Here is a 24,761-nt window from a genome sequence, read left to right on the forward strand (position 1 = left end):
ACATTGTGGGAAGCTAGGGAAGACATTGCTGGAGCCCTGGCAGAGATGTTTGTATCTTCATTTGCCATGGGTGAGGTACTAGAAGATTGGAGGGTGACTAATGTTGTGCCTATATTCAAGAAGGGCTGCAAGGACAAGCCAGGGACTACAGGCCAGTGAGCCTAACATCAGTAGTGGGTAAGTTACTGGAGGTGATTCTGAGAGACAGGATCTACCAGCATTTGGAAAGGCAAGGATTGGTTAGGGACAATCAGCCTGGGTTTGTGCATGGGACATCAGGTCTCATGAAATTAAATCATTTTTTGAAGAGGTGACCAAGAGGATTGATGAGTTCAGGACAGTAGACGTTGTCTACTTCGACTTTAGCAAGGTTTTTGACCAGGTCATGCATGGCAGGGTTGTCCGGAAGGTGAGATCACATGGGATCCAGGGTGAGGTAGCCAGTTGGATACAAAATTGGCTTTATGGAAGGAGATAGAGGGTGGTAGTAGAGGATTGTTATTTAGACTGGAAGCCTGTGACCAGTGCTGTGCCACAGAGATCAGTGCTGGGTCCCCTGCTGTTTGTTATATATATTCATGATTTAAATAAGAATGTAAGTGGCATGGTTAGTAAGTTTGTGAATGACACCAAAATTGGTGGTGTAGTGGACAGTGAAAGTTTGTCTAATAGTTACAACAGGCTTTAGATGATCTGGGAAAGTGGACCAAGGAATTGCAGATAGAATTTAACTTGGGCAAGTGTGAAGTGATGCATTTTGGGACGTTAAACCAGGGCAGGACTTGCACAGTAAATGGCAGGGCCCTGGCGAGTGTTGCAGAAGACCTAGGGGTACAGGTACATAGTTGCCTGAATGTGGCAACACAGGTAGACAGGACTGTGAAAAGGCACATGGCACGCTTGCCTTCATCAGACTGGGCATGGACTACAAGGGTTGGGATGTCATGTTACAGCTGCATGGGGCGTCAGTGAGACCCCACCTGGAACATTGTGTGCAATTCTGGTCACCATCCTAAAGCAAGGATGTGATTAATACAGAGAGGGTGCAGAAAAGATTCACAAGGATGTTGCTGGGACTGGAGGGCTTGAGTTATGAGGCGAGACTGGATAGGCTGGGACTGTTTTTCCTGGAGTGTAGGAAGCTGAAGGGTGATTTTATAGAGGTTTATAAAATCATGAGGGGCATAGATAAAGTGGATGGTCACAGTCTGTTTCCCAGGGTAGGGAAGTCTAAAACTAGAGGACATGGGTTTAACTTGAGAGGGGAAAGATTTAAACAGGACCTGAGATGCAAGTTTTTCACACAGAGGCTGGTGGGTATACGGAATGAGCTGGTAGAGGTGGCTACAATCACAACAGATCGAAGACATTTAGACAGACTCATGGATGGAAAATGTTTAGAGGGATACGGACAAATGCAAACAAATAGGTCTAACTTGGGAAGGCACCCTGGTTGGCATGGACAAGTTGGGCTGGAAGGCCTGTTTCCATGCTGTATGACTCTATGACTCTATGAAAGGGTGTCAAAAGGTGAAATCTGCAAACGCTGCTGTTGAAGATGCTGCTTCAGATATGTGAGCATATTGCTACACACAAAGAGGTAATTGGATTTACACCACAGTTGAGCTTGATTTCAGGTAAGAATCAAAGCATTAAGATTGCTATTGCCACATACTGAAACAACCAGTGATCTAACAATGACCAGTAAGATTCATGAGTAAGCATATTTGTTTTCCTTGGAAGTGCACCACACCTATATTAATTAGTACTTATGTTTTTGATGATTATGAAACTTGTAATCAACTCTCGCCAACTCTTACAAGAGAAATTTCTGCATACAATGGGAGCCTTTGAACATATGTTGTTGACAACAGATTAAAATTCATGCGGAGACACAAGAGATTCTGCAGATGCTGGAATCTGGAGCAACACACACAAAATGCTGGAGGAACTCAGCAGGTCAGGCAGCATCTGTGGAGGGAAATAAACAGTTGACGTTTCAGGTCAAGACCCTTCATCAGGACTGGATTAAAATTCATGTAAACGGTGAATAATCACAACATTGGTACTGGATTGAGGGGCTTGAGATGATGGGATTTGTATGATGTATCTTTGAGAATTATGGTGAGAAAGGACTGGGAGTTAGTGGGAAAATAAATAGAATTTTCCCCAGGGTTGGTGAATCAAGAACTAGAGGGCATAGGTTTAGGGTGAGAGAGGAGAGATGTAATAAGAACCTAAGGGGCAAACTTTTCACCCAGAGACTGGTCAGATTGAGCTTCCAGAGGAAGTGCTTGAGGCAGGTACATCAATGACATTTAAAAGACACTTGGACAGGTTCATGGATTAGAAAGATTTGGAGGCATATGGGTCAAACAGGGACAAATGGGACTAGCTTAGATGGGAATCTAGGTCAGCATGGACGAGTTGGGTCAAAAGACCTGTTTCCATGCTGTATGTCTCTAAGACTCCATGACTCTATATCCAGGAATGCCCTCTGAATTGTTTCACTTCCATGATTGTGCCATTTCAGAGACCCTCCACATGGTCTGGTTGTCCTGAATGCATAGTTTCTTTGACAGACATCCTGAATACACTAATGTTGACAAATGGAATACAGATAATCCCCCTTCTTACCTCTCCATCAAAGAAGTTCCTGTTTGCTCCTGATCGGAGTTTACAACACCATTGAGCCAAAGCTTGCTGACGGAGGTGTACTACTCACATTCACCACTGACATATAGGGAACCTTCAAGTTTGCCTTTTGAAATCTCCCCAGTGTTGACTGGTTGAATGTTGCTGACCTATGGGTCATTTTTAGTTGATGTTTCCATGTGCTGAGTGGTGCTATTATGATAGTTGGCAAAGACATTGAAAGAAGATTAATCAGTATTGGGTATAGGATTAAGTGTTTCTCACCTTTGGTGAGATTGTTTTTCTCCAGAGCAGCAAAGTTTATTGAGGCCAATTTAAATTTTTGCATCTATATCAGTTGTTTTGAGGCACACTACAAATCAAGGTGAGCACAAGTGATGCTTTAGATTCTTTCAACAATTCAATTGATTCATGGATTGAATATGTGAAAGGTAAAAGGGAAGGAAAAATTCAGACAATTTGACAAAAATAACTATTATTTCCAGACAAACCAGGTGATGAGATATTTGAAGAGCTGGTTACAAACAGCTAGAATACTAAATGACAAAACAGACATGTCCTGAACTTTGTATTAAGTGGCGGGGATACGTCTTTAATGATGTGTATTTAATGCAGGCTTCAGTAATCTTAACTTGAGGGTTTCGATGAGAGCCAATTAACATGAACCTTCACTTATTGTCTTCCCCTGTGTTGTTACAATGGTACAGAATCAGGATGGCCCACACTGATGATCGGTTTTGATGATCTGAAAGTATCAGTGGAAGTTAAACAGTGAACAGGTTTTTTTTGAAGGCTGGTTCTTATTTGAATTAACTAGCTGCTCCCCCTATTCCATAACCCCTGAAGATGTCCCAAATAATCCCTAAAAGAATGATCATCGAGATTACCTAAGATGTCGTATGTTACAGCATTCAAATGAAACGGATGAGGATTTTCCCAAACTGGAAATGTGTTCATTTTGCCATTGAGGTTGATGCAATGAAGGAGGACACACCTCGAAAAGAGACATTATTGTCAACTGGTGATGTCCCAACAACAACTGAGCCATTGTGTTCTCAATGTGTGAGGAAACCACCAGGTGAATTGAACTTCTTAATATGGGAAAGCTATTTTACCACTTTTGATGAATATTGTCCTTCTTTGACTTTATTTTATGTATGTGCACTTTCATCCAAATTAAGGGGGAAGCAATGTGAAAATCCTTGCTTATAGTTTTCTATATTTGGTCCCTTTAAGAGTGCTATGATTCTATTGTTAACATTGCTATCTGAAGGATGGGAGTAACAGAATTAAGTATAGATGGAATGTGCAAGTTAAGCTGTGAAGTGTGAATCTTGTTTTCAGTTGATGTTTGCATACCCCTGATATGTGCCGTTCTGATGGCTGTAAGCTGCAGGTTCTAATTGGCCGGGGCCCTTGGGACAACATGGTCTTGTACAAGCTAGTGTACTCTCACACACGGGTTAGCACAAGTCCACCCATATAGCAATTTAAACCTGTGCCCCCATTCCTCCAAACTTTGCCTTGGGATCTTCCAAAGCTGTCAAATTTTAGAATGCTTCCAAATATGCCCAATATTCAGAAGCATTCAAAAACTATGAAGAATCAATTAAATAATGAAAATATTTAAAAGGGTTAAAGACACCCAAAGACTTTTAAATGTAATTTAAGAAAGCACAATTTTTTACTACTTAACTCAGTCTTCTCCCTTATTACTGTTCCTCTATATTCCAATGAATGGACCTTTAGGTTTAGCATGACACAAATTTTCCAGCTGGGAATTCAGCATGTTTGTACTCTGCCTCTCCACTGTGGGCTCCCTATTGGTGCACTAGCCAAAAATCGAGTCCTGGGGCATACAGACAGAACCTGATCCACTCCTACAGGCAACATCACCAAACACAAAAGACAAACAGCCATAAATTCCCAACAATCAAGCCTTGGGACTTAAGTATACCCTACGGACACAAGAGACTGCAGATGCTGGAATCTGGAGAAACAGGTGTTCTGATGCAGGGTTTTGACCTGAAACATAAACCATTGCTTTCCTCCCCCACAGATGCCGCTCAACCTGCTGAGTTCCTCCTGCAGATTTTTTGTTGCTAAGTATACCCCACACTGTTGACTCACCCAGCTATATCCCTCATTTCATTTCCTTATTCTTTCCGCAAGTACTTCCCTAATTCTGGTTCAAATCAAGAGACACAAAAGCTGCCTAATCAGCTTATTTTTGGCTCCAGATTCCAGCACCTGCAGTCTCCTGTGTCTCCAGACACAAGTTGAACCTTACTGCACAAATAAAACTAGAAAATGCTCTAAGCACTCAGCAAGTCAGACTGCACAAATGGAGAACATATAGAACACTACAGCACAGTACAGGCCCCTCAGCCCACAATGTTGTGCTGACATTTTATCCTGCTCTAAGATCTATCTAACCCTTCCCTCCCACATAGCCCCCTATTTTTCTATCATTCATGTGTCTATCTAAGAAATAAACTGAGTTAACATTCCAGGCTGATGATCTTTCAGCAGAACCTCTGTTTCTCTCATCACAGGTGCCGCCTGACCTGCTGAAAATCTCCAACATTTCCTGTTTCTGTTTCAGATTTCCAGCACCTGAAGAATTTTGCTTTTGGATCACGTTTACCTGTTAGCCATCTATTGCCATCTCTGGCTAGACTACATTAAGTACTCTTGGACATGGAGCTTCTCGGGAATAACCCAAGCAAAGATAACACTGGCTTCTGTTCTCCACTATCAACCACTTCCTTAAAATCTCCGAACATTCATTCTCATCTTGAACAACAACAGCAAGAAGCTCTTGGATTTATTCATCAGCAAGAAAATCCAGTGTGCTATGTTGCTTATCCACCTGTCTACCATGATAACCCTTCCCCAGATCCTCCTCTTCCAACCTGTGAATTTCCATTTCTCTCCTGCATTTTACTTGTCTTCCTCATGCCACATCCGTTTATTTTATGCATGAGACCTACTAACTGTTCACTTTGTTCCTTCCTTATCTCCTGCTCATTGATAGAAACATAGAAACATAGAAAACCTACAGCACAATTCAGGCCCTTCAGCCCACAAAGCTGTGCCGAACATGCCCCTACCCTAGAAATTACAAGGCTTACCCTTAGCCCTCTATTTTTCTCAGCTCCATATACCTATCCAACAGTCTCTTGAAAGACCCAACCATATCCGCCTCCACCACCGTTGCCGGCAGCCCATTTCACGCACTCACCACTCTCTGAGTAAAAAACTTACCCCTGACATCTCCTCTATATCTACTCCCCAGCACCTTAAACCTATGTCATCTTGTGGCCACCATTTCAGCCCTGGGGAAAAGCCTCTGACTATCTACCCGATCAATACCTCTCATCATCTTATACACCTCTATCAGGTCCCCCCTCATCCTCCATCTCTCCAAGGAGAAAAGGCCGAGTTCCCTCAACCTGCTTTCACAAGGCGTGCTCCGCATTCCAGGCAGCATCCTTGTAAATCTTCTCTGCACCCTCTCTATGGCTTCCACATTCTTCCTGTAGTGAGGTGACCAGAACTGAGCACAATACTCCAAGTGGGGTCTGACCAGGGACCTATATAGCTGCAACAGTACCTCTCGGCTCCTAAATTCAATTCCACGATTGATGAACGACAATATACCATATGCCTTCTTAACCACAGAGTCAACCTGTGTAGCTGCTTTGAGTGTCCTATGGACTCGGACCCCAAGATCCCTCTGATCCTCCACACTGCCAAGAGTTCTACCATTAATACTATATTCTGCCATCATATTTGACCTACCAAAATGAACCACTTCACACTTATCTGGGTTGAACTGCATCTGCCACTTCTCAGCCCAACTTTGCATCCTATCTATGTCCCTCTGTAACCTCTGACAGCCCTCCAAACTATCCACAACACCCCCAACCTTCATGTCATCCATAAACTTACAAACCCAACCCTCCACTTCCTCATCCAGGTCATTTATAAAAATCACAAAGAGTAAGGGTCCCAGTATGGATCCCTGAGGTACACCACTGGTCACCGACCTCCACTCAGAATAGCTGCTCCCTTTCAATCTACAATGGTCAATTTTTCCTCAGAAACCTACCTTTAACTACTCTTTCACAAGATCACAAGATCACAAGACAAAGGAGCAGAAGTAGGCTATTCGGCCCATCGAGTCTGCTCCATGAGCTAAACTAAATTATTCCTATCTAGCCCCAATTTCTGGCCTTTTCCCCATATCCCTTGATACCTTGACTAATTAAATACGTATCAATCTCCTCCTTAAATGCCCCCAATGATCAAGCCTCCACAGCTGTATGTGGCAAAGAATTCCATAAATCCACGACCCTCTGGCTGAAGAAATTTCTCCTCATTTCTGTTCTAAACGGGTACCCTCTAATTCTAAGACTGTGCCCTCTAGTCCTGGACTCACCCATATGAGTGAGCTTAGCCATATCTACTCTGTCCAGTCCTTTCAACGTTCAAAATATTTCTATGAGGTTCCCTCTCATTCTTCTGTACTCCAGTGAGTACAGTCCAAGACCCGACAAACGCTCATCGTATGTAAGCCCTTTCATTCCGGGAATCATCCTCGTAACTCTTCTCTGAACCCTCTCCAACATCAGTACATCCTTCCTAAGATAAGGGGCCCAAAACTGCACACAGTATTCCAAATGAGGTCTCATTAGTGCCCCATACAGCCTCATCAACACATCCTTACTTTTATACGTTATACCTCTCGAAATGAATGCCAACATAGCATTCGCTTTTTTTACTGCCGATCCAACCTGGTGGTTAACCTTTAGGGTGTCCTGTACGATGACCCCCAAGTCCCTTTGCACTTCTGTACTTTGAATTTCTCCCCATCTAGATAATAATCTGCCCGTTTATTTCTTCTACAACCGCACATTTCTCAACATTGAATCTCATCTGCCATTTCTTTGCCCATCTTCCTAAACTATCTAAGTCTCTCTGCAACCTTCCTATTTCTTCAATACTCCCTACTCTTCTACCTATCTTGGTGTCGTCTACAAACTTAGCCTCAAAACCATTTACTCCATAATCTAAATCATCAATGTACAATGTAAAAAGAAGCGGCCCCAACACGATCCTTGCGGAACACCACTAGTAACCGGTAGCCAACCAGAACAGGATCCCTTTATTCCCACCCTTTGCTTTCTGCCTATCAGCCAATGCTCCACCCATTCTAATATCCTTCCTGTAATTCCATGAGCTCTTATCTTATTAATCAGTCTCTTGTGCGGCACCTTGTCGAAGGCCTTCTGAAAATCTAAATACACAACATCCACAGCCTCTCCCTTATCCACCCTACCTGAGATTTCCTCAAAAAACTCCAATAGGTTGGTCAGGCAGGATCTTCCCTTCATGAAACCATGTTGGCTTGGACCTATTTTGTCTTGCACCTCTAGGTATTCCATAACCTCATCCTTGAGGATCGATTCCAATAACTTTCCAACCACCAATGTCAGACTAATAGGTCTGTAATTTCCTTTATGGTGCCTCCCACATTTCTTATACAGCAGAACTACATTTGCAACCTTCCAGTCCTCTGGAACCATGCCTAGAAAATAACCACCAATGAACCTGGAAAATTATCACCAATGCCTCCACAATCTCTAAAGCCACCTCCTTCAGAACTTCCTAACGAGTTCTTGCCTCCAGCTTATGTTTCCCCTCCAAAATCTTTGAAGGCATCTGTACCTTGAAGATTTGTGTTCATCCTTTTAAGCTCCAGAGAATAAAGTCCAAGTCACTTTCTCCCCTTCACCCAAAAATCAATCCTCAATGTTTCTTCTACACAGTAACTATGAAAATTGATGAAGGCAGAGTGGACAAGATCCCGCATGTTAGGCTGGTCCTGAAGGTTAAGAAACGAGGGATCCGATGCGTGTTGGCAAACTGGATCCAAAATTGGCTTGATGATAGGAAGGAGAGGGTAGTGATAGATGGGTGTTTTGCTGACTGGAAATCTGTAACAAGTGGTGTACCACTGGAATCAGTGCTAAGGTCTTTGTTGTTTGTACAGTATATACAGTATGACTTAATGACTTGGATGAGAATATTATTGGTATAATCAGCAGATTTGCAGGTGACACAAAAATTGGTGGAGCCATGGATAGCAAAGAGGGTTGTCTAAAGACATGATGGAATGTAGAACAGCTGGAAAGTGGGGCAGAGTGGTGGCAGATGGAATTTAATCCATACAAGTTTAAGGTAAAACATTTGGTATATTAAATGCTGGCAGGACATATAGAGTAAATGGAAGGGACCTTAGAGATGTTGATATACAGAGAGACCTTGAAGTGCAAGTCCCAAAGAGTGGCAACCCAGGTGAATAGCATTGTGAAAGATGCACTTGGTAATCTTGCCTTCATAGTCCAAAGCATTGAGTATAATAGTTGAGACTTCATGTTACAACTGTACAAAACATTGGTTGGACTGCAGTTGAATACTGTGTTCAGTTCTAGTCGGCACACTACAGGAAGGATGTGGCAGCAATAGAGTGAGTGTAGAAGAGAATTGCCAGGATGTTTCCTGAATGGGGCGCTGTAGTTATAAGGAGAGATTGGATAGGCTGGGTTTGTTCTCACTGGAACATAGGGGTGACCTTATATAGGTTTATAAAATTATGAGGGGCAAAGATAGAGTAGGTGGCCAGAATCTTTTTCTTGTGGCAGGAGAGTCTAGAACTAGAGAGCACAGATTAAAGGCAAGAGGGAAGAAATTGAAAGGAGTCTGATGGTTAAGTCTTTCACACTGAGAATGATGAATATCTGGAACGAGTTGCTAGAAGGAGGCCAATACAATAACACTGTTTAATTGGTGTTTGGATGGGTACTTGGATAGGAAAGGTGTAGAGGGATACGGGCCTATTGCGGGCAAATGGGATTAGTGTAGGTAGATATCACAGTCGACATGGATAAGGGTGGCTGAGAGGGCCCCTTCCTGTGTTGTACCTTTCCATCAACCTATGACGATTGTTGAACCTTCCACAAAGTCCCTCCTCATCATCCAGCTCAGTATAAACTGCCTTCACTTGTTTGTCCATCGTCAATGCATCTCAGACAATAACCACTTTTCCTACCCGGATGCTCATCAACTCTAAAGTCACCCAAGCATCTGTTCTTTGCCACCTTTTCTTCCATACCAATGTCAGTGCAACATCCTACAGAGTTACGGTGAGTGATGTTGAATTGTTTGTAGCTTCCTCCACTCAAACCACTTTCCAGCAATGTCCTTCTAACACTAACCCCCACCCCCATTACCCACCCAAGTTCTGTTCAGAAGCATTCAAACACTATGTTTAATGCTTATCACAGAGGAGTAGGATCTGCTCCACATTTTTCACATAAGCTCTTCTATTATCTCCCTTTTTGGCTTGGTTCCCACCATTTTTATGTTTTCTCTGTGAAGCTTTTTAGCTTCCACTTTCTAAATTAAAGTTACCTTATGAATGTTGTTATTGTTTTCTCTGGCTGAAACATATTTCAAAAAATATTGAATAATTAGTAAGACTGTGGAATAGGTCAAAGAGGGAAATATTGAAGTAGCTACGAGAAGAAAGTTTGGATTAGTAAGTATAATCAATAGTACCCAATCTTGCAATGTGTTGTGTTTTATTGTAAGTAGCAAGAGAAACAAATTTATCCCTGCATAACCTTGTGCTTTGCCAGTGTCCTCTGGAACTATAAAACTCTCTTTGAGTCCCATATTTACACCTACATTTTGTAATTACTACCTATTTCAGTTTTGTGTCATAACAGTTATGTATGACATGACGCATTTAGGTGAGCAAATTCAGGAAAAGTACAGGCAGTTTTATTGCAGTCACTTCGCATACATTTATCACTGCTTGGAGGCCTATTTTAAACTAGTTCTAGTCAAGTTCAGGCATGAACTAATAGATACAAATAAGATTCATGTCACGCAAGTGCCAAGCCATAATTTTTACCAATAAAATTGTTAAGTTGGTCTATTATTGTCACATGTACAGAGTACAGTGAAAAACTTGTCTTGTATACCGTCCAAACAAATTATTTCATTACAATGATGCATTGAGGTAAAACAATAACAGAATGCAGAATGAAGTGTTACAGTTACAGAGAAAGTGCATTGCAGGTGGACAATAAGGTGCAAGGCAGCTTATTGAGGTAGATTGTGAGGTCAAGAGTCCCATCATAGTGTTCAAGAGGACTGTTCAATAGTCTTATAACAGCAGAATAGAAGCTGTCCTTGAGCCTGGTATACATGCTTTCAGGCTTTTATATTCTTCTGTCTGATGGGAGGGGGAGAAGAGAAAATGTTCGGGATGGGTGGGGTCTTTGTTTATGCTGGCTGCTTTACTGAGGCAGTGAGAAGTGTACATAGAGTCCATGGAGGAGAGGCTGGTTTCCGTGATGTGCTGAGCTGTGTCCACAACTCTCTGTAGTTTCTTGTGGTCCTGGGCAGAGCGGTTGCTATACCAAGCCATGATGCATCCAGATAGGATGTTTTCTGTGGTGCATCGACAAAGATTGGTGAGGGTCAAACCGTTTTATCTTTTTCCTGTGCGTTTTCTTGTGGGTGCTGAATAAAGTGTACAGACCTAAGTAAACAGTATCAGAGGCAGAAACATTCTTGGTGTAGCTAATCACTGTTCCTTAATAAACCTCATTTTTTCTGTTCACTGTTGGTGGAAACTTGCATTATCCACTTTGACTCAGCAATTTAAAAAAAAGAAAACCTTAAGGGGAATTTTAGCAAAGCTCAGCAATGTGGTTCCTGTAAGGACATGCAGTTCGTCTGGGGAAACTCATTGTCTTGTTTCCAGGCATCTGTCTTTGGGAGCAATAAACATTCGAATATAAGAAGACAGGAGCAAAAGGAGCCACTTGGCCCCTCAAGTCTGCCCCGCCATTCAGTATGATCATAACCAATCCATTCCAGGCCTCAGCTTCTCTTCTGCACCAACAAAAAAATTCACATTATTCCATTTCAGTCCTATCCATTCACTCCCCCAGTCCCACCTCTTTCTTTCCCACACAAATATACACTGGGAATTCCTTGTGAGGAAATTCCTAGTGGACTGCCTGAACTTCAGTACAACTGACAAGATTAGAGAAGACGGAAAGGAGAATCACGAAGACCCAGCTAAACATCTGGAAAGATCAAGTCGAATCCCAAGATCCCAGCTGAGAAATTTAAATTCAATTAGTTACAAGCAGATTTCGGCAAAAACTCTCTGGTCCACTGTTGTTCTTTAAAGACTGGGGCTTTGCTATGTCCGGTGTTTTGGTCAATGCTGAGTGGTGAGACTTATTATGCTTTTTCTGTAGTGATTTGAAGCAACTGGTTGGCTTTCTAATCCAATTCGGAGGGCTTTTAAATGTCAACTCTATTGTTGTAAGTTTGGAGTCACATGTAAGTCAGTCTGAAGAAGAATACCAGATTTCCTTTCTTAAAGGACAATGGTGGATGTTCCTGTCCAATGGGAAGAGGTGATGTGATCACTCCATGGTGTACAGTTGAAAGGAAAACAAATAAAACTACAAATAATGGAATCTGAAATAAAAACAGAGATGTTGGAAGAACTCAGCTAGTCAAGCAGTATCCATGGAAAGGGAAACCAATCAATGCTGTGGGTCAACAACTTTTCCTCAGAACTGGGGAAGTTGAAAGGAAGATGAGCAGGGAGGCATCAGTGTTGACTTTGGACGTTGTGATGAGCTATGACCTTTGCACTGAAGTCTCTGGCTGGTGACCATCTACTGCCTTCGCTCAGCTGATAAATTAGTACTTATTCATATTGAGCATTACTTTGTAAAAAAAGACTGAGGTCAGCCAGGGCACAGATCTACTGCTGGATCTACAGAAAATGATGAGACAATTAAACAGCTAACAAAAGGAGGAGCCTCCAAGAGCATCCCCACCCTCAATGATGGTATAGTCTGATGCTTGAGAGCAGAAGAGAAGCCCGAGTCACTTGCAACTACCTTTAGCCAGCCATGGCCAGTGCATAGATCATCTCACCCTCCTCCTGAGGCTCAACCAAAGCAGAAGACTTTTTCCAGCCATTTCAATTTACTCAATGCAATATCAAGAAAAATGTAGTGATGAAGAAGGCATTTGCCATCAGTCAGGATATTGACTACAGGAGATGGGACGTTATGTTGCAGCTGTACAGGACGTTGGTAAGGCCACATTTAGAGTACTGTGTACAGTTCTGGTCACCCTGCTATGGGAAAGACGTCATTAACCTGGAAAGGGTGCAAATAAAAATTTACAAGGATATTACCAGGACTGGAGGGTTTGAGTTATAAAGAGAGGCTGGATAGGCTGGGACATTTTTCCCTGGAATGTAGGAGGCTGAAGAGTGACCTTATAGAGGTATATAAAATCATAGATAAGGTGAATGGTCACAGTCTTTTCCCCAGGGCATTGGAATCCAAAACTAGAGGGCATAAGGTTTAAAATGAGAGGGAAAAGATTTCAAAGGGAACCTGGGGGCAACTTTTTCACACAGAGGGTGGTGTGTATGTGGAACGAGCTTCCAGAGGAAGTGATAGAGGTGGGTATGGTTATAAGATTTAAAAGATATTTGGACAGGTACATGGATAGGAGAGGTTTAGAGGGCCAAATGTAGGCAAACGGGACTAGCTCAGGTCGGCAACTTGGTCAGCATGGACGAGTTGGGCTGAAGAGCCTGTTTCCATGCTGTATGACTTTATGGCTCTCTAGTGTGTACCTGGTGCAGCAAAGGTAACATCCCTGCTGACGTGCACCAGAACTAGCCCGAGCTGTGGCATGCTGCTCCACTTAGGTTGCCTCACACCAGACCTCATTACCGGCTTGGTCCAGTCATGGAGAAAGGAGTGAAACCCCACTGGTGGGTTCAGACTGAGCGTCCTTGACATCAGGAAAGCATCTGACTGAGAGTGGCATCTGGGAGACTATGTAAACGTGAACTCAGGGGGAGAACTTACCCCCATTGAATTACCTTTAACGTAGACTCCATGATGCCACTCTCAGGGAGGAATCACCTCCAGCATTATCCTGAGACTCACCATTGATCAGAACCTTAATGGAATTAATCATATAAATACTGTGGCTGTCAGAGTAGATCAGAGGCAAGGTGTCCTGCAGCAGGTGACTCACCTCTGACTCTCCTAAGCTGTCTTGCCAAGTAGTGACTAGCTTATTTTCTCAATCAGTTTTTAGCAGTCATGTTATGACACATTTTGCTCCATTCAGCGACCATCATGATCATGCAGTTTCAAAACTCTCACTCAGTCACTGATTTTGCCAAAAAATATTTAATTTCCGATCGCAGAAACAAAAATATCATGAGATTGTATAATTGATGGTCTCGCAGATTACAAAGCTGGGACATTACACATCCCAGTTCCCTAAAACAGCTGCATTTAACTAGACAGTACCTCTGGAAAACAAGCAACTTACAAATTAGATTATTGGAAATGATGGGAGGTGAGGCTGTGCAGTCATTGTGGTTTGACTACAACATGAGTAATGTTAACTTTTGGTTTTACTGAAATATATAAATACTGAACAAAACAAAGGCTTCACAGTGCAAAGAAAAGGAAGTGACCTTCATCGCAGCAGAAAGGCACCTCCTGGCATAATGAAGATCATTCTCTTCATCCTCAGCTCATTGCAAATTCTCTGCTGCTCTGGTAAGGACTGTTGTTTCAAATATGATTTAAATTTCCAACAAGAAATTAATGTATATCGTCGGATTTTATTTTCATTTGATAATGAGGCACATACGATTAAATATTGTTTTTTTTATGACTGATTATGATGGTTTTGTGACTTGGGCAATAGTTTGTCAAAAAAACACAACCACAACATAAGCTGCAACATTCTGTTTTTTTTCTGCATTCAGGACAGCCATGTGGAAATTGTACTTTTCCCGTGATTGATGAGGCATTGATTGCTTCAGTCAGAAAATTGAATGATATTTCTTCAATTGATAATCTTTTTGCCATGGTCAAGGGCGAAGTAAAAGATGTGAGTATCACCAAATCTACTTCCTTTTTCTCTTTCTGTTTCTCCCTGCCAGTGGAAAAAAAGTTTTAAAAATGTTTGTTGTCCACTCTCGCAATGTTCTAACACTCATAAGTCTCTGTTCAGTGTATAATGATCACCATGTAAATGTTCACAAACATTGCAAATACAGTATATTGGGCTAGGTCATACTTACCTGTAGCTGACAGTGCCATAAGGAACCACAGGCTTTCTCCTGCTCACTCTTCAGTTTGTCTTTGACTCTGAGGCCCAGCAGCAAAGCGCAGGTGTGCTGAACTGACGGACAAGATACATTTTGCCAACTCTGAGTAAAATGTTAAGTGGCTGACTTATTTTAATCCATTTTGTTTCAGTTAATTTCTAGCACTTTGACATATTTTTATCAGAGACATTTAAAACCAGGGCACCCTTTGGCAGTGGTAAGATGTCAAAAGCTGCCAGATGTTCTGGAGGCAGGGTCTGAGTATCCACCACCTGAGGCCAATTGCCACTTGCAGAATGCTTCTTCCACTGGGAAGATTCTTGGTTGTTTAAGGTCAGTTTGGCTGGATCTCTGGATCCGGTGCAGGTGTGGACACCGTTGATGGCACGTTTGTGCAATGGCTATATCCAAGACAATCCAATCCATTGACCGCTGTACTGTTTGAAATTTTTTTTATTGTATTGTATTGTATTTTATTGTATTGGAGGCGGATACGATAGGGTCTCTTAAGAGACTTTTGGATAGGTACATGGAGCTGAGAAAAATAGAGGGCTATGGGTAAGCCTAGTAATTTCTAAGGTAGGGACATGTTCGGCACAGCTTTGTGGGCTGAATGGTCTGAGTTGTGATGTAAGTTTTCTATGTTTCTATGTTTCTATTGTACTTCCACAGACATTCTTTTAGAAATATAGATGGAATGCCACAATGTAATATTATTGTATTCCTTTTGTTAGATTGTTTCTGTGGGAGAACGCATGTTTTTTGTAGATTTAGCGCTTGATGTCCAAGAAACTGTGTGTCCCAAAGACAGTGGATTAGACTGGGCTGACTGTGCACTGAAACCCTTAGCAACTGCTGTGAGTACTGTTACCTTCTCAACTATTCACATTGACTTCTCTGGTCACACTTTGTCCTGTTTTGAGATTAGAGGTATTGAATACACAGACTGTAGTTTCGCAACAAAGGATGTACCTTGTAAGTGATACCAGAATCAAGACTGAGAATTTCAAATGTTGGTTCGACCACACTTGAAGCATCTGTGGTGTCCAAGCGGCAAAAAGGACATTGAATAACTGAAGGAAGTACACAAAAGGTTTGTAAGGATGTGAATCACAATTGAAAAGATGCACCTACGAGAAAAGATTGCTCAGGCTGGGGTCTTTGCCCTGAAAGTTTAAGTTGGAAATCTGATTGTCTTTAAAATTAGGGAGTATTCAATGACAACACTGTCTCAGCCTACGAGCTAAAAATGAGATATGTTTTAACTACTGGGCTTTTTAACCAGGAACACTATGGCTCACAATTAGCGGTCTACTGCACATCATGCTACTACTTCGCCCAAAAATCTGGTCGGCTGTGAACTGAGCAAAAATCAAGCAAACCTGATTATTGGCTGAACTCCAGTGGTTATTAGACCCCAACTGAGGGATTCCACTGCAAACATAACAAATCAATTATCTGCACAGCTGTATCCTCCTGATTAAAAGCAAGGCCATTTGGTGATGGATGGTAGTGTGCTATCAGAAGTGTGTAAGAATTGCTGGTCAGATGAAGACAATAGAGTCAATCTGCGTGAAGTTAAATTTAAAGATCTAGAAACATGCGTAACCACGCTGTCATTGAATTGCTGCTCTGTGTTGCACCCCTGTAGGAAACAGCTAACTGTACAAGCCGAGTGACATTTGACATCGATGTGGTGGTGAATGTGGAGGTACAGTGCACAGAGATGGATTGGATTACACCCAAGCCACGTCCAATCCCGGATTCTGAATCATCATCAGAAAGCAATGAGTCATCAGATGAAAGCAGCAGTGAGGTATTCAGCATTTTGTTCTCTAACTTGGTGTTGAATAAAGTCACGCATTGTCTGGAAATCACTGAAGAAACACTTGGGTCGATCCTGGTTTAAAAAGTCCTATAGTTACAATATTTGGGTTGACGTATCTCAGCTGACTGTGGTTGGTAAACCCTCCATTCTCTCCAGTACTTAATGATTTATACACAGCTTTATAAAACTCTGGTTAGACTCCATCTGGTATTACATTCAGTTCTGGTCACCCCATTACAGGAAGGACATAGAGCCTATGGAGAGGGTGCAGAAAAGGTTTACCAAGATGTTGCCTGGATTAGAGTGCATGTGCTATAAGGAGAGGTTGGACAAACTAGGGCTGTTCTCTCTGGAGCAGCAGAGGCTGAGAGGAGATCTGATAGAAGTTTATAAAATTATGAGAGGCATAGTAGACAGCCGGTATCTTTTTTCCCAGGGTTGATATGTCCAATACTAGAGGGAATACATTTAAAGTGAGAGGGGGTAAATTCAAAGGAGATGTGCAGGGCAAGTTTTTTACACAGAGAGTGGTGGCTGCCTTGAGTGCACTGCTGGGGATGGTGGTGTAGGTAGGTATGAAAGAGGTATTTAAGAGGCTCTTAGATAGGCACTTGAATGTGCAAAGAATAGAGGGATATAGACCATGTGCAGACAGAAGGGATTGGGTGTCATTAGCTTAATTATTTTGGCACAACATCGTGGGCTGAAGGGCCTGTTCCTGTGCTGTACTATTCTATGTTATATGATTATAGTATTATTCTTGCCTGGAGATGCCATCACTCTTGTGACTAGTAATAGGTATCAGTCTCAAACAGCGAACAGGGCAGGAATCACTGAGTTGTAGAGTTGCAAAACATAGAAACAAGTTCTTTGGCCCACTATGTCAATGCTGACTCTCGTGACTACCTATAGTAATGCCACTTGCCTGCATTAATTCCATGTCCCTCTATGTCCTGCTCATTCAAGTACGTGTCCAGATTCTTCTTAAATGTTGCTACTGTTCCTGCCTCCACCACCTCCTCTGGCAGCTCATTCCCTAACACCGACTACTCTTTATGTGAAAAATGTACCTCTCATCCCATTTAAACTTCCACCCTCTCAACTTAAACCCATGCACTTTAGTTTTAGATGCCCCTGCCATAGATTTCACAGAGTTATACAGCACAGAAACTGGTCCTTCAGCCCAACTCATCCACGCCGACCAAAAGGTCATAGTTTTAAGGTGAGAGGTAAGAGTTTTAACTGGGATCTGAGTTTTTTTTTAACACAGAGACTTGTTGATATCTGGAACATGCTGCCAAAGGGAGATATGTTAGATATGTCAGTCCTCGGCCTCCTCCACTGGCAGGAGAAATTCCAAAGTCAAAGTGGAAGAACAACACATTTTCCATCTTGGAACCTTGCAGCCTAATGGCATGAACATTGAATTCTCCCACTTTAAGTAATCCCCACAAGCCCCCCATATCTACCCCAACCATGCCTCTTCCTTTCTTCCCTTTTCTAGCCTATCTCTCTTTTTTCTACCCCCCTTTTTTCCTCCTTAGCTTTGACCCATCCTCCCGTGAGTCTGCTCTCCCCTCCTCCCCTGAACCTGCCTATTACCTTTTACCTGCATCTACCTATCATCACCTTGTGCCCATCCCGTCTCCCCTCTTTTGTCCACCTATCACTGCTCTACTTTTCCCTCCTATGTACTGAGCTTCCCCTTCTCCTATCTTCAGTCCTGAGGAAGGATCCTGACCCAAAACATTGACCGCCTGCCTTTCTCCACGGATGCTGCCTGGCCTGCTGAGTTCCTCCAGCATCATTGTGTTTTTCATCTAGATTCCAGCATCTGCAGTCCTTTGTTTCTCTGCCAAGGGAAGTGATGGATTCAGGTTCAATTACTACATTCAAGAAGAATGCAGACAGATACTTAAGTGGGCAAGGCAGAGAGGATACAGTCATAAAATGGGCAAATGGGATTAGTGTTGATGGACTATAAGGCCAGTGTTGACCTGGTGGGCTGAAGGGCCCGTTTCTGAACTGTACAACTCTATGACCCCACAAGTCTACCAAAGTGCACGTCCTCACACTTCCCTACATTAATCTCCATGTGCTAGGTTTTTGCCAAATTACTTGGGCCCCATTTCCATTCTCTTTTTGCCCAGGCCACTGTTTCTGTTCCATCCCCATCACGTGTTGGTGATTCTGTCACTTGCTAAGGTTAACGTGTGAAGTACCACTGTGGTAAGAACCCTATAAGAATCTGTCCTTTCAGAGATCATGAGGTGTACAAAATCTTAAATGCCCAAACAATTTATTTTCCTCTGAAAAGATCATGCATTTTAATTTAGGATGGTTGCAATAACAGAAGACGGAATATGCTCAGAAAGCGAGGAAAAGACAAGAGGAATGGCAAAAATGGGAACTGCAGGAAAGGAAAGAAGAGATTCAGTGAGTATGAATGGGAGTGCTTACAATGTTTGATAAATTCCGATTTGTTTCCTTGCAACTTTGTGATCTTCCGGATTAACTACGGGTGCTGGGAGCAGCACCACACATAACACAAAAAATGTGGTGCCAGCCTAGTAGAGCAGAAACTCAGAACTCCATGCATGCTAAATACCTGTGGCTGGCTAGAGAAGTTAATGTTAGTATTTACTCAAAAGTAGAATATTACAAGTTGTTAGAAATGGAGGTGGACTGGAGGACTGGGATAATTTTTGAATGCAGCAAATGAGGATCAAGAAAAACAAGACAGAATACAAGTATGAACGTAAAGCAGACTTTTAAAATAGAGCTTTTATAGGTGGGTTTACAGGAAGAGGCCAGCAAAGGCATTCAGAGACAGGAGAAATTCTAATGGGGAATGAGGAAATGGCAGAGGAACTAAATAATTACCTTGTGTTTGTCCTCATAGAAGAAGGCACACAAACTTGCTGGATATGTTATAGAATCAAGGGTCTAGGGAGAACGAGAAAATAACTATCAAAACATAACACCAAGATCCTTTTTGTTACAGAGGTTGACTCTGTGGTTAAGAAGGCATATGGTGTATTGTCCTTCATCAATTGTGGAACTGAATTTAGGAGCTGAGAGGTAATGTTGCAGCTATATAGGACCCTGGTCAGACCCCACTTAGAGTACTGTGCTCAGTTCTGGTCGCCTCACTACAGGAAAGATGTGGAAGCCATAGAGAGGGTGCAGAGGAGATTTACAAGGATGTTGCCTGGATTGGGGAGCAGGCCTTATGAAAACAGGTTGAGGGAACTCGGCCTTTTCTCCTTGGAGCGACAGAGGATGAGAGGTGACCTGATGGAGGTGTGTAAGATGATGAGAGGCATTGATTGTGTGGATAGTCAAAGGCTTTTTCCCAGGTCTGAAATAATTGCCACAAGAGGACGCAGGTTTAAGGTGCTGGGGAATAGGTACAGAGCAGTTGTCAGGGGTAAGTTTTTTTTACTCAGAGAGTGGTGAGTGCATGGAATGGGCTGCCAGCTACGGTGGTGGAGGCAGATACGATAGGGTCTTTTAAGAGACTTTTGGACAGGTACATGGAGGTTGGAAAGATAGAGGGCTATGGGTAAGCCTAGTAATTTCTAAGGTAGGGACATGTTCGGCACAACATTGTGGGCCAAAGGGCCTATATTGTACTGTAGGTTTTCTGTGCTCTATGTTCTAGGTCCTATAACACTAGAGAAGTTGTTGTGCTTGAAAGCTGATGTCCCAAAGACACAATCAGGTGCATCCCAGAGTTTTGAAAGACATGGCTTTAGAGATAGTGGATCCTCTGGTTATGCAAAGGTCTGCAGATTCTGGATTTGTTCATGTGGATTGGAGGGTAGCACTATTTAAGAAAAGAGAGAGAAAACAGGGAACTATTGTTGTGTTAGCTCAGTGTCAGTGGCAGGGAAAATGCTGGAATCTTTAATAAAGGATGTTATAACTGAATAAGTGGATAGAATAATAGGGTTGAACAGGGTCAATGAGGACTTGTGAAGGGAAAATCATGTTTGACTAATGGGTTAGAGTTCTTTGAGGATTTGACCAGTAGAATTGATAAGAGGGAGTCAGTGGATGTGATGTGTTTGGATTTCCAGAAGGCTTTCAATATAAATGGATCCTTCCTCAGCTTTGCAGGTTCTGACTGGTGGGGACTGCAAGGACGGGTGCTTGGGCTCCAGTTACTCACAATCTGTATCAATGATTTGGCTGAAGGGACCAAATGTCACATTTCCAAGTTTGCTGATGATACTAAAGGAGGTGAGATTGGGAGTACAGAGAAGGATGTAATGAGATTTCAAGGGAAATGGACAAGTCGAGAATATAGGCGAGAACAAGGCCGATGGAACACAAGATAGAAAAATGGGAGGTCATCCACTTTGGTGCACAGAAGAGTAAAACAGAGCATCTTTTAAGTGGTGAGAGATTGGGTCATGCCGATGTACAAAGGGACCTTTATGTGCTTGAACTGAAGCATTGTAGGCCAACATGTTGGTGCAGCAAACAACGAGGAGGCAAATGGCATGCTAGCCATTATTATGAAAGGATTTGATCAGAGGACAAATTGTACAGGCCTTTGGTGTGATTATACCCTGGAATATTGTGTATACTTGTCATCTCTTTGCATAAGATATATAGATATTCATTTATTTATTAGTCACATGTACATCAAGACACACAGTGAAATGCGTCTTCTTGATTTACTGAGAATGTGTTGGGGGCAGCCCGCAAGTGTTGCCACTCTTCCGACGCCAACATAGCATGCCCACAGCTCCTAACCTGTACATCTTTTTGGAATGTGGGAGGAAACCGGAGCACCCGGAGGAGACCCACGCAGACACGGGGAGAATGTACAAACTCCTTACAGACGGTGGTGGGAATTGAACCCGGGTCGCTGGCGCTGTAATAGCGTTACGCTAACCGCTACACTATTGTAGAAAGGATCTACTTGCAGCAAAGATTTAAAAGACTGGTTCCAGAAATGGCAGGTTTGCCACATGAGGAGAAGTTAAGTAGATGGGGACCGTGTTCTTTAGAGTTTAGAACAATGAGAGGAGGGCTCATCAAAAATTGCAAAATACTTAAAGGGCTTGACAGACTAAATGCAGGAAGGAATGTTTTCCCTGGCTGAGGAGTCTAGGATCAAGAGCTAGAGTTTTAGAATAATAAGTGGACTGTTTGGGGCTGAGATGAGGGAAAATGTCTTCACTCAGAGGATGGTGAATGTTTTGAAGTCTCTGTCCCAGAGGGCAGTGGAAGCCCAGTCATTGTGTTCATTGAAAACAGAGATCAATAGATTTTGGACATTATGGGATGTGGGTATAGCACTAGAAAATGGTGCTGATGATCAGTCATGACTTTGATGAATGACAGAGCAGGCTTGGAGGGTGAGGTGGCCTACCCTTGCTCCTAAATCTTATGTTCTTATGTTCAGAAGCACCATACAATTAAACAGAGGTAAGCATTCTCACAACCAATGGATCAGATCATAGCTCTGCTGCCCTCCCACATCCAGTCATGAATGGTGGTAGACAATTCGGGGAGGAGGATCCGAAAATATTTCATCATCAGTGATGGTCGTGTGAATGCTAGAGATAAGGCTGAGGTATTCCCAGCTATGTTCAGCTGGAGGTATTGAATAGATAATCTATCTCGGTTTCCTGCTGAGATGCTCACCACCACAAAGCCAGTCTCCAGCCAATTCAATTCACCTCACATAATATCAAGAAGTAGTTGAGAGCAAACAAACAACTGGAGAACCTCAGCAGGTCGAGCAGTATCTGGGGAGGGAAAGAAATCGTCGACATTTTGGGTCGAGACCCTACTTCAGGACTGAGAGTGCAGTGCTTGCCAAAAGCCCCATGGTAAAATATTTAAATAATATCTACTGAAATTGCTGGAAAATCTGATTTGCTTAATTCTGAAGATTAAATTACAGATTTAAGAAAATTGAAGAGTGGATGAAGATATGGAGGGAAAGAAAGTAAACAAGAAAATTCCACAATGTTTGCAGCATTTTCACTTGTAAAGCATTGTATTTAATATTTAATTAAAATGATATAGATCACTATTTAGTTGGTTGTATTTTGTATGTTCATGTGATTCATGTTTATGTTCACAATGTACTAACCAACTAAATTATGTGATATATTCCATGTGACATATCAATGAAAAGCTAATAAATACATGGAAATCTATTCATTGCAGAGTTTAATCCTTATAATGTGCTGAGGAGGGGACAGCGGGGGTGGAGTGGAGGTGGTTCTTTCCATTGTGTAAAAAAAGTTGTGTAGGAGCACAAATCCAAAGCATTAACCACACAGCACATTTGATATCCTCAATGAAGCACTCATTAGCCACATCATCACTGCCACATCCTATTGAAAATCAGCGAGTTTAATTTGTTTTTTTACATTTCAGAATAATATAATAAGTTAAATGGAATGGCTTCTTTTGTCTGCAAAACAGTGTAATTTGTGCAAAGATGAATAATTCTGTGCAAGGTTAGACGAAAACCTCTTTAATATTGTGTGGCTAAAAGATTAAAACCATACATGTTGAAAGAAGAAATGAGTTTCCTTTACATTGAATTAAATGTTAAACAATAACATGATATATTCATAAATTTAGACCAGCCGTCAGTTTAAAGAATATGTTTTGTGCAAGAGAAGTTGCAATGTCTAACACATTTTAGAATGTACTCTCTGTCCCTTTCTGAACAAACTAGATGACTTCACATTTGCCTGCAATGAAATGCATTTGCAGTTTATCTTATTTAATTTATCAATATCTCTGCATAATATCATACTGGCAGCTGCATTGTTTATAATGCTGCCCAACTTGGTGTCATCTCTAACTTTGGATCTGTAATTGAAGTCCTTTTATCCACCAACCCTTCCATAATGTTACAGCATGGTAAAATAAGCATACCACCGTGCCTCTTACACTTAATTGGTATTGGTTTATTACTGTCACTTGTACCGAGGTACAGTGAAATACTTGTCTTGCATACTGTTCATACAGATTAATTTGTTACACAGTGCATTGAGGTAGTACAGGGTAAAAACAATAACAGAATACAGAGTAAAGTGTCACAGCTACAGAAGAAGTACAGTGCAAGTAGACAATAAAGTGCAAGGTCATAACAAGGTAGATTGTGAGGTCAAGAGTCCATCTCATCATATAAGGGAACTGATCAATAGTCTTATAACAGGGGGATAGACACTGTCCTTGAGCTTGGTGGCATGCGCCCTCAGGCTCCTGTATCTTCTGCCTGATGGGAGAGGGGAGAAGAGAGAATGAACCGGATGGGTGGGGTGTTTGATTATGCTGATTGCTTCATCAAGGCAGCGAGAGGTATAGACAGCGTCCATGAAGAGGAACCTGGTTTCCATGATGTGCTGAGCTGTGTCCACAACTCTCTGCAGTTTCTTGTGGTCACGGGCAGAGCCGTGATGCATCCAGATAGGATGATTTCTATGGTGCATCGATAGAAGTTGGTGAGTGTCAAAGGGGACATGCCAAATTTCTTTCTTAAGGTTAGATGGCTCAGTAAAGACAAAACAAAATCAAAAGAAGTACTTCAATGAGAGACTGCAAAAAGAGACATTGGTGTTCTGAGGGAGAATGACTTTTTTCCTCTTCTCCACATGTTGATTCCCCTTTAGTAGAGTTAGAAGCTTCACCTGGTTAGTCCACATCCTACTTGTGGTAATTAGAGTCAGGCAGTCATAATATCATATGACAGGGAAACAAGCCTTTCTGCCCACCGTCCATGCCGACCATCAACCATCCATTTACATCATCCCATGTTATTCTCCCCACATTGCCCTCATCCAGATCCTACTACTCACCTACACATGAGGGGCAATTTACAACAGCAAATTAATCTACCGAGCCGCATGTCTTTGGGATGTGGGAGGAAACTGGAGCGCCTGGAGAAAATCCACAGGAAGAATTTGCGAACTCCACACAGATAGCAACGGTGGATAAGATCGATCATGGGTCACTGTGGCTGTGTGGCAGCAGATTTAA

The 24,761-nt window shown here is 42.2% G+C and overlaps 1 protein-coding gene across 2 annotated transcripts; it reads left to right on the plus strand.

Moving 5' to 3' along the window:
• Positions 1-13,932: 13,932 nt before the first annotated feature.
• On the plus strand, positions 13,933-22,875 carry LOC127576176 (secreted phosphoprotein 24-like). Of its 2 annotated transcripts, XM_052026571.1 has the most exons (7): positions 13,933-14,357; positions 14,570-14,694; positions 15,649-15,771; positions 16,566-16,730; positions 19,079-19,178; positions 20,857-20,987; positions 22,666-22,686. In XM_052026571.1, exons 1-7 carry the CDS (start codon positions 14,306-14,308, stop codon positions 22,669-22,671), a joined length of 702 nt encoding a protein of 233 aa, XP_051882531.1. In that variant the 5' UTR covers positions 13,933-14,305; the 3' UTR covers positions 22,672-22,686. The 2 variants fall into 2 exon arrangements, with proteins under 2 accessions (XP_051882531.1, XP_051882539.1); XM_052026579.1 differs by lacking the exon at positions 20,857-20,987 and having other exon boundaries at positions 22,666-22,875.
• The last annotated feature ends 1,886 nt before the right edge of the window (positions 22,876-24,761 follow it).

Source organism: Pristis pectinata, chromosome 1, assembly GCF_009764475.1.
Source record: "Pristis pectinata isolate sPriPec2 chromosome 1, sPriPec2.1.pri, whole genome shotgun sequence".
Lineage (NCBI taxonomy): Eukaryota > Metazoa > Chordata > Chondrichthyes > Rhinopristiformes > Pristidae > Pristis > Pristis pectinata.

Coding starts and splice junctions, on each gene's coding strand:
- LOC127576176 (XM_052026571.1), top strand. CDS start 14,306: ATGAAGATCATTCTCTTCATCCTCAGCTCATTGCAAATTCTCTGCTGC. Junction 14,358..14,569: donor GCAAATTCTCTGCTGCTCTG/GTAAGGACTGTT, acceptor TTCTGCATTCAG/GACAGCCATGTGGAAATTGT. Junction 16,731..19,078: donor CAGATGAAAGCAGCAGTGAG/GTATTCAGCATT, acceptor ATTTTAATTTAG/GATGGTTGCAATAACAGAAG.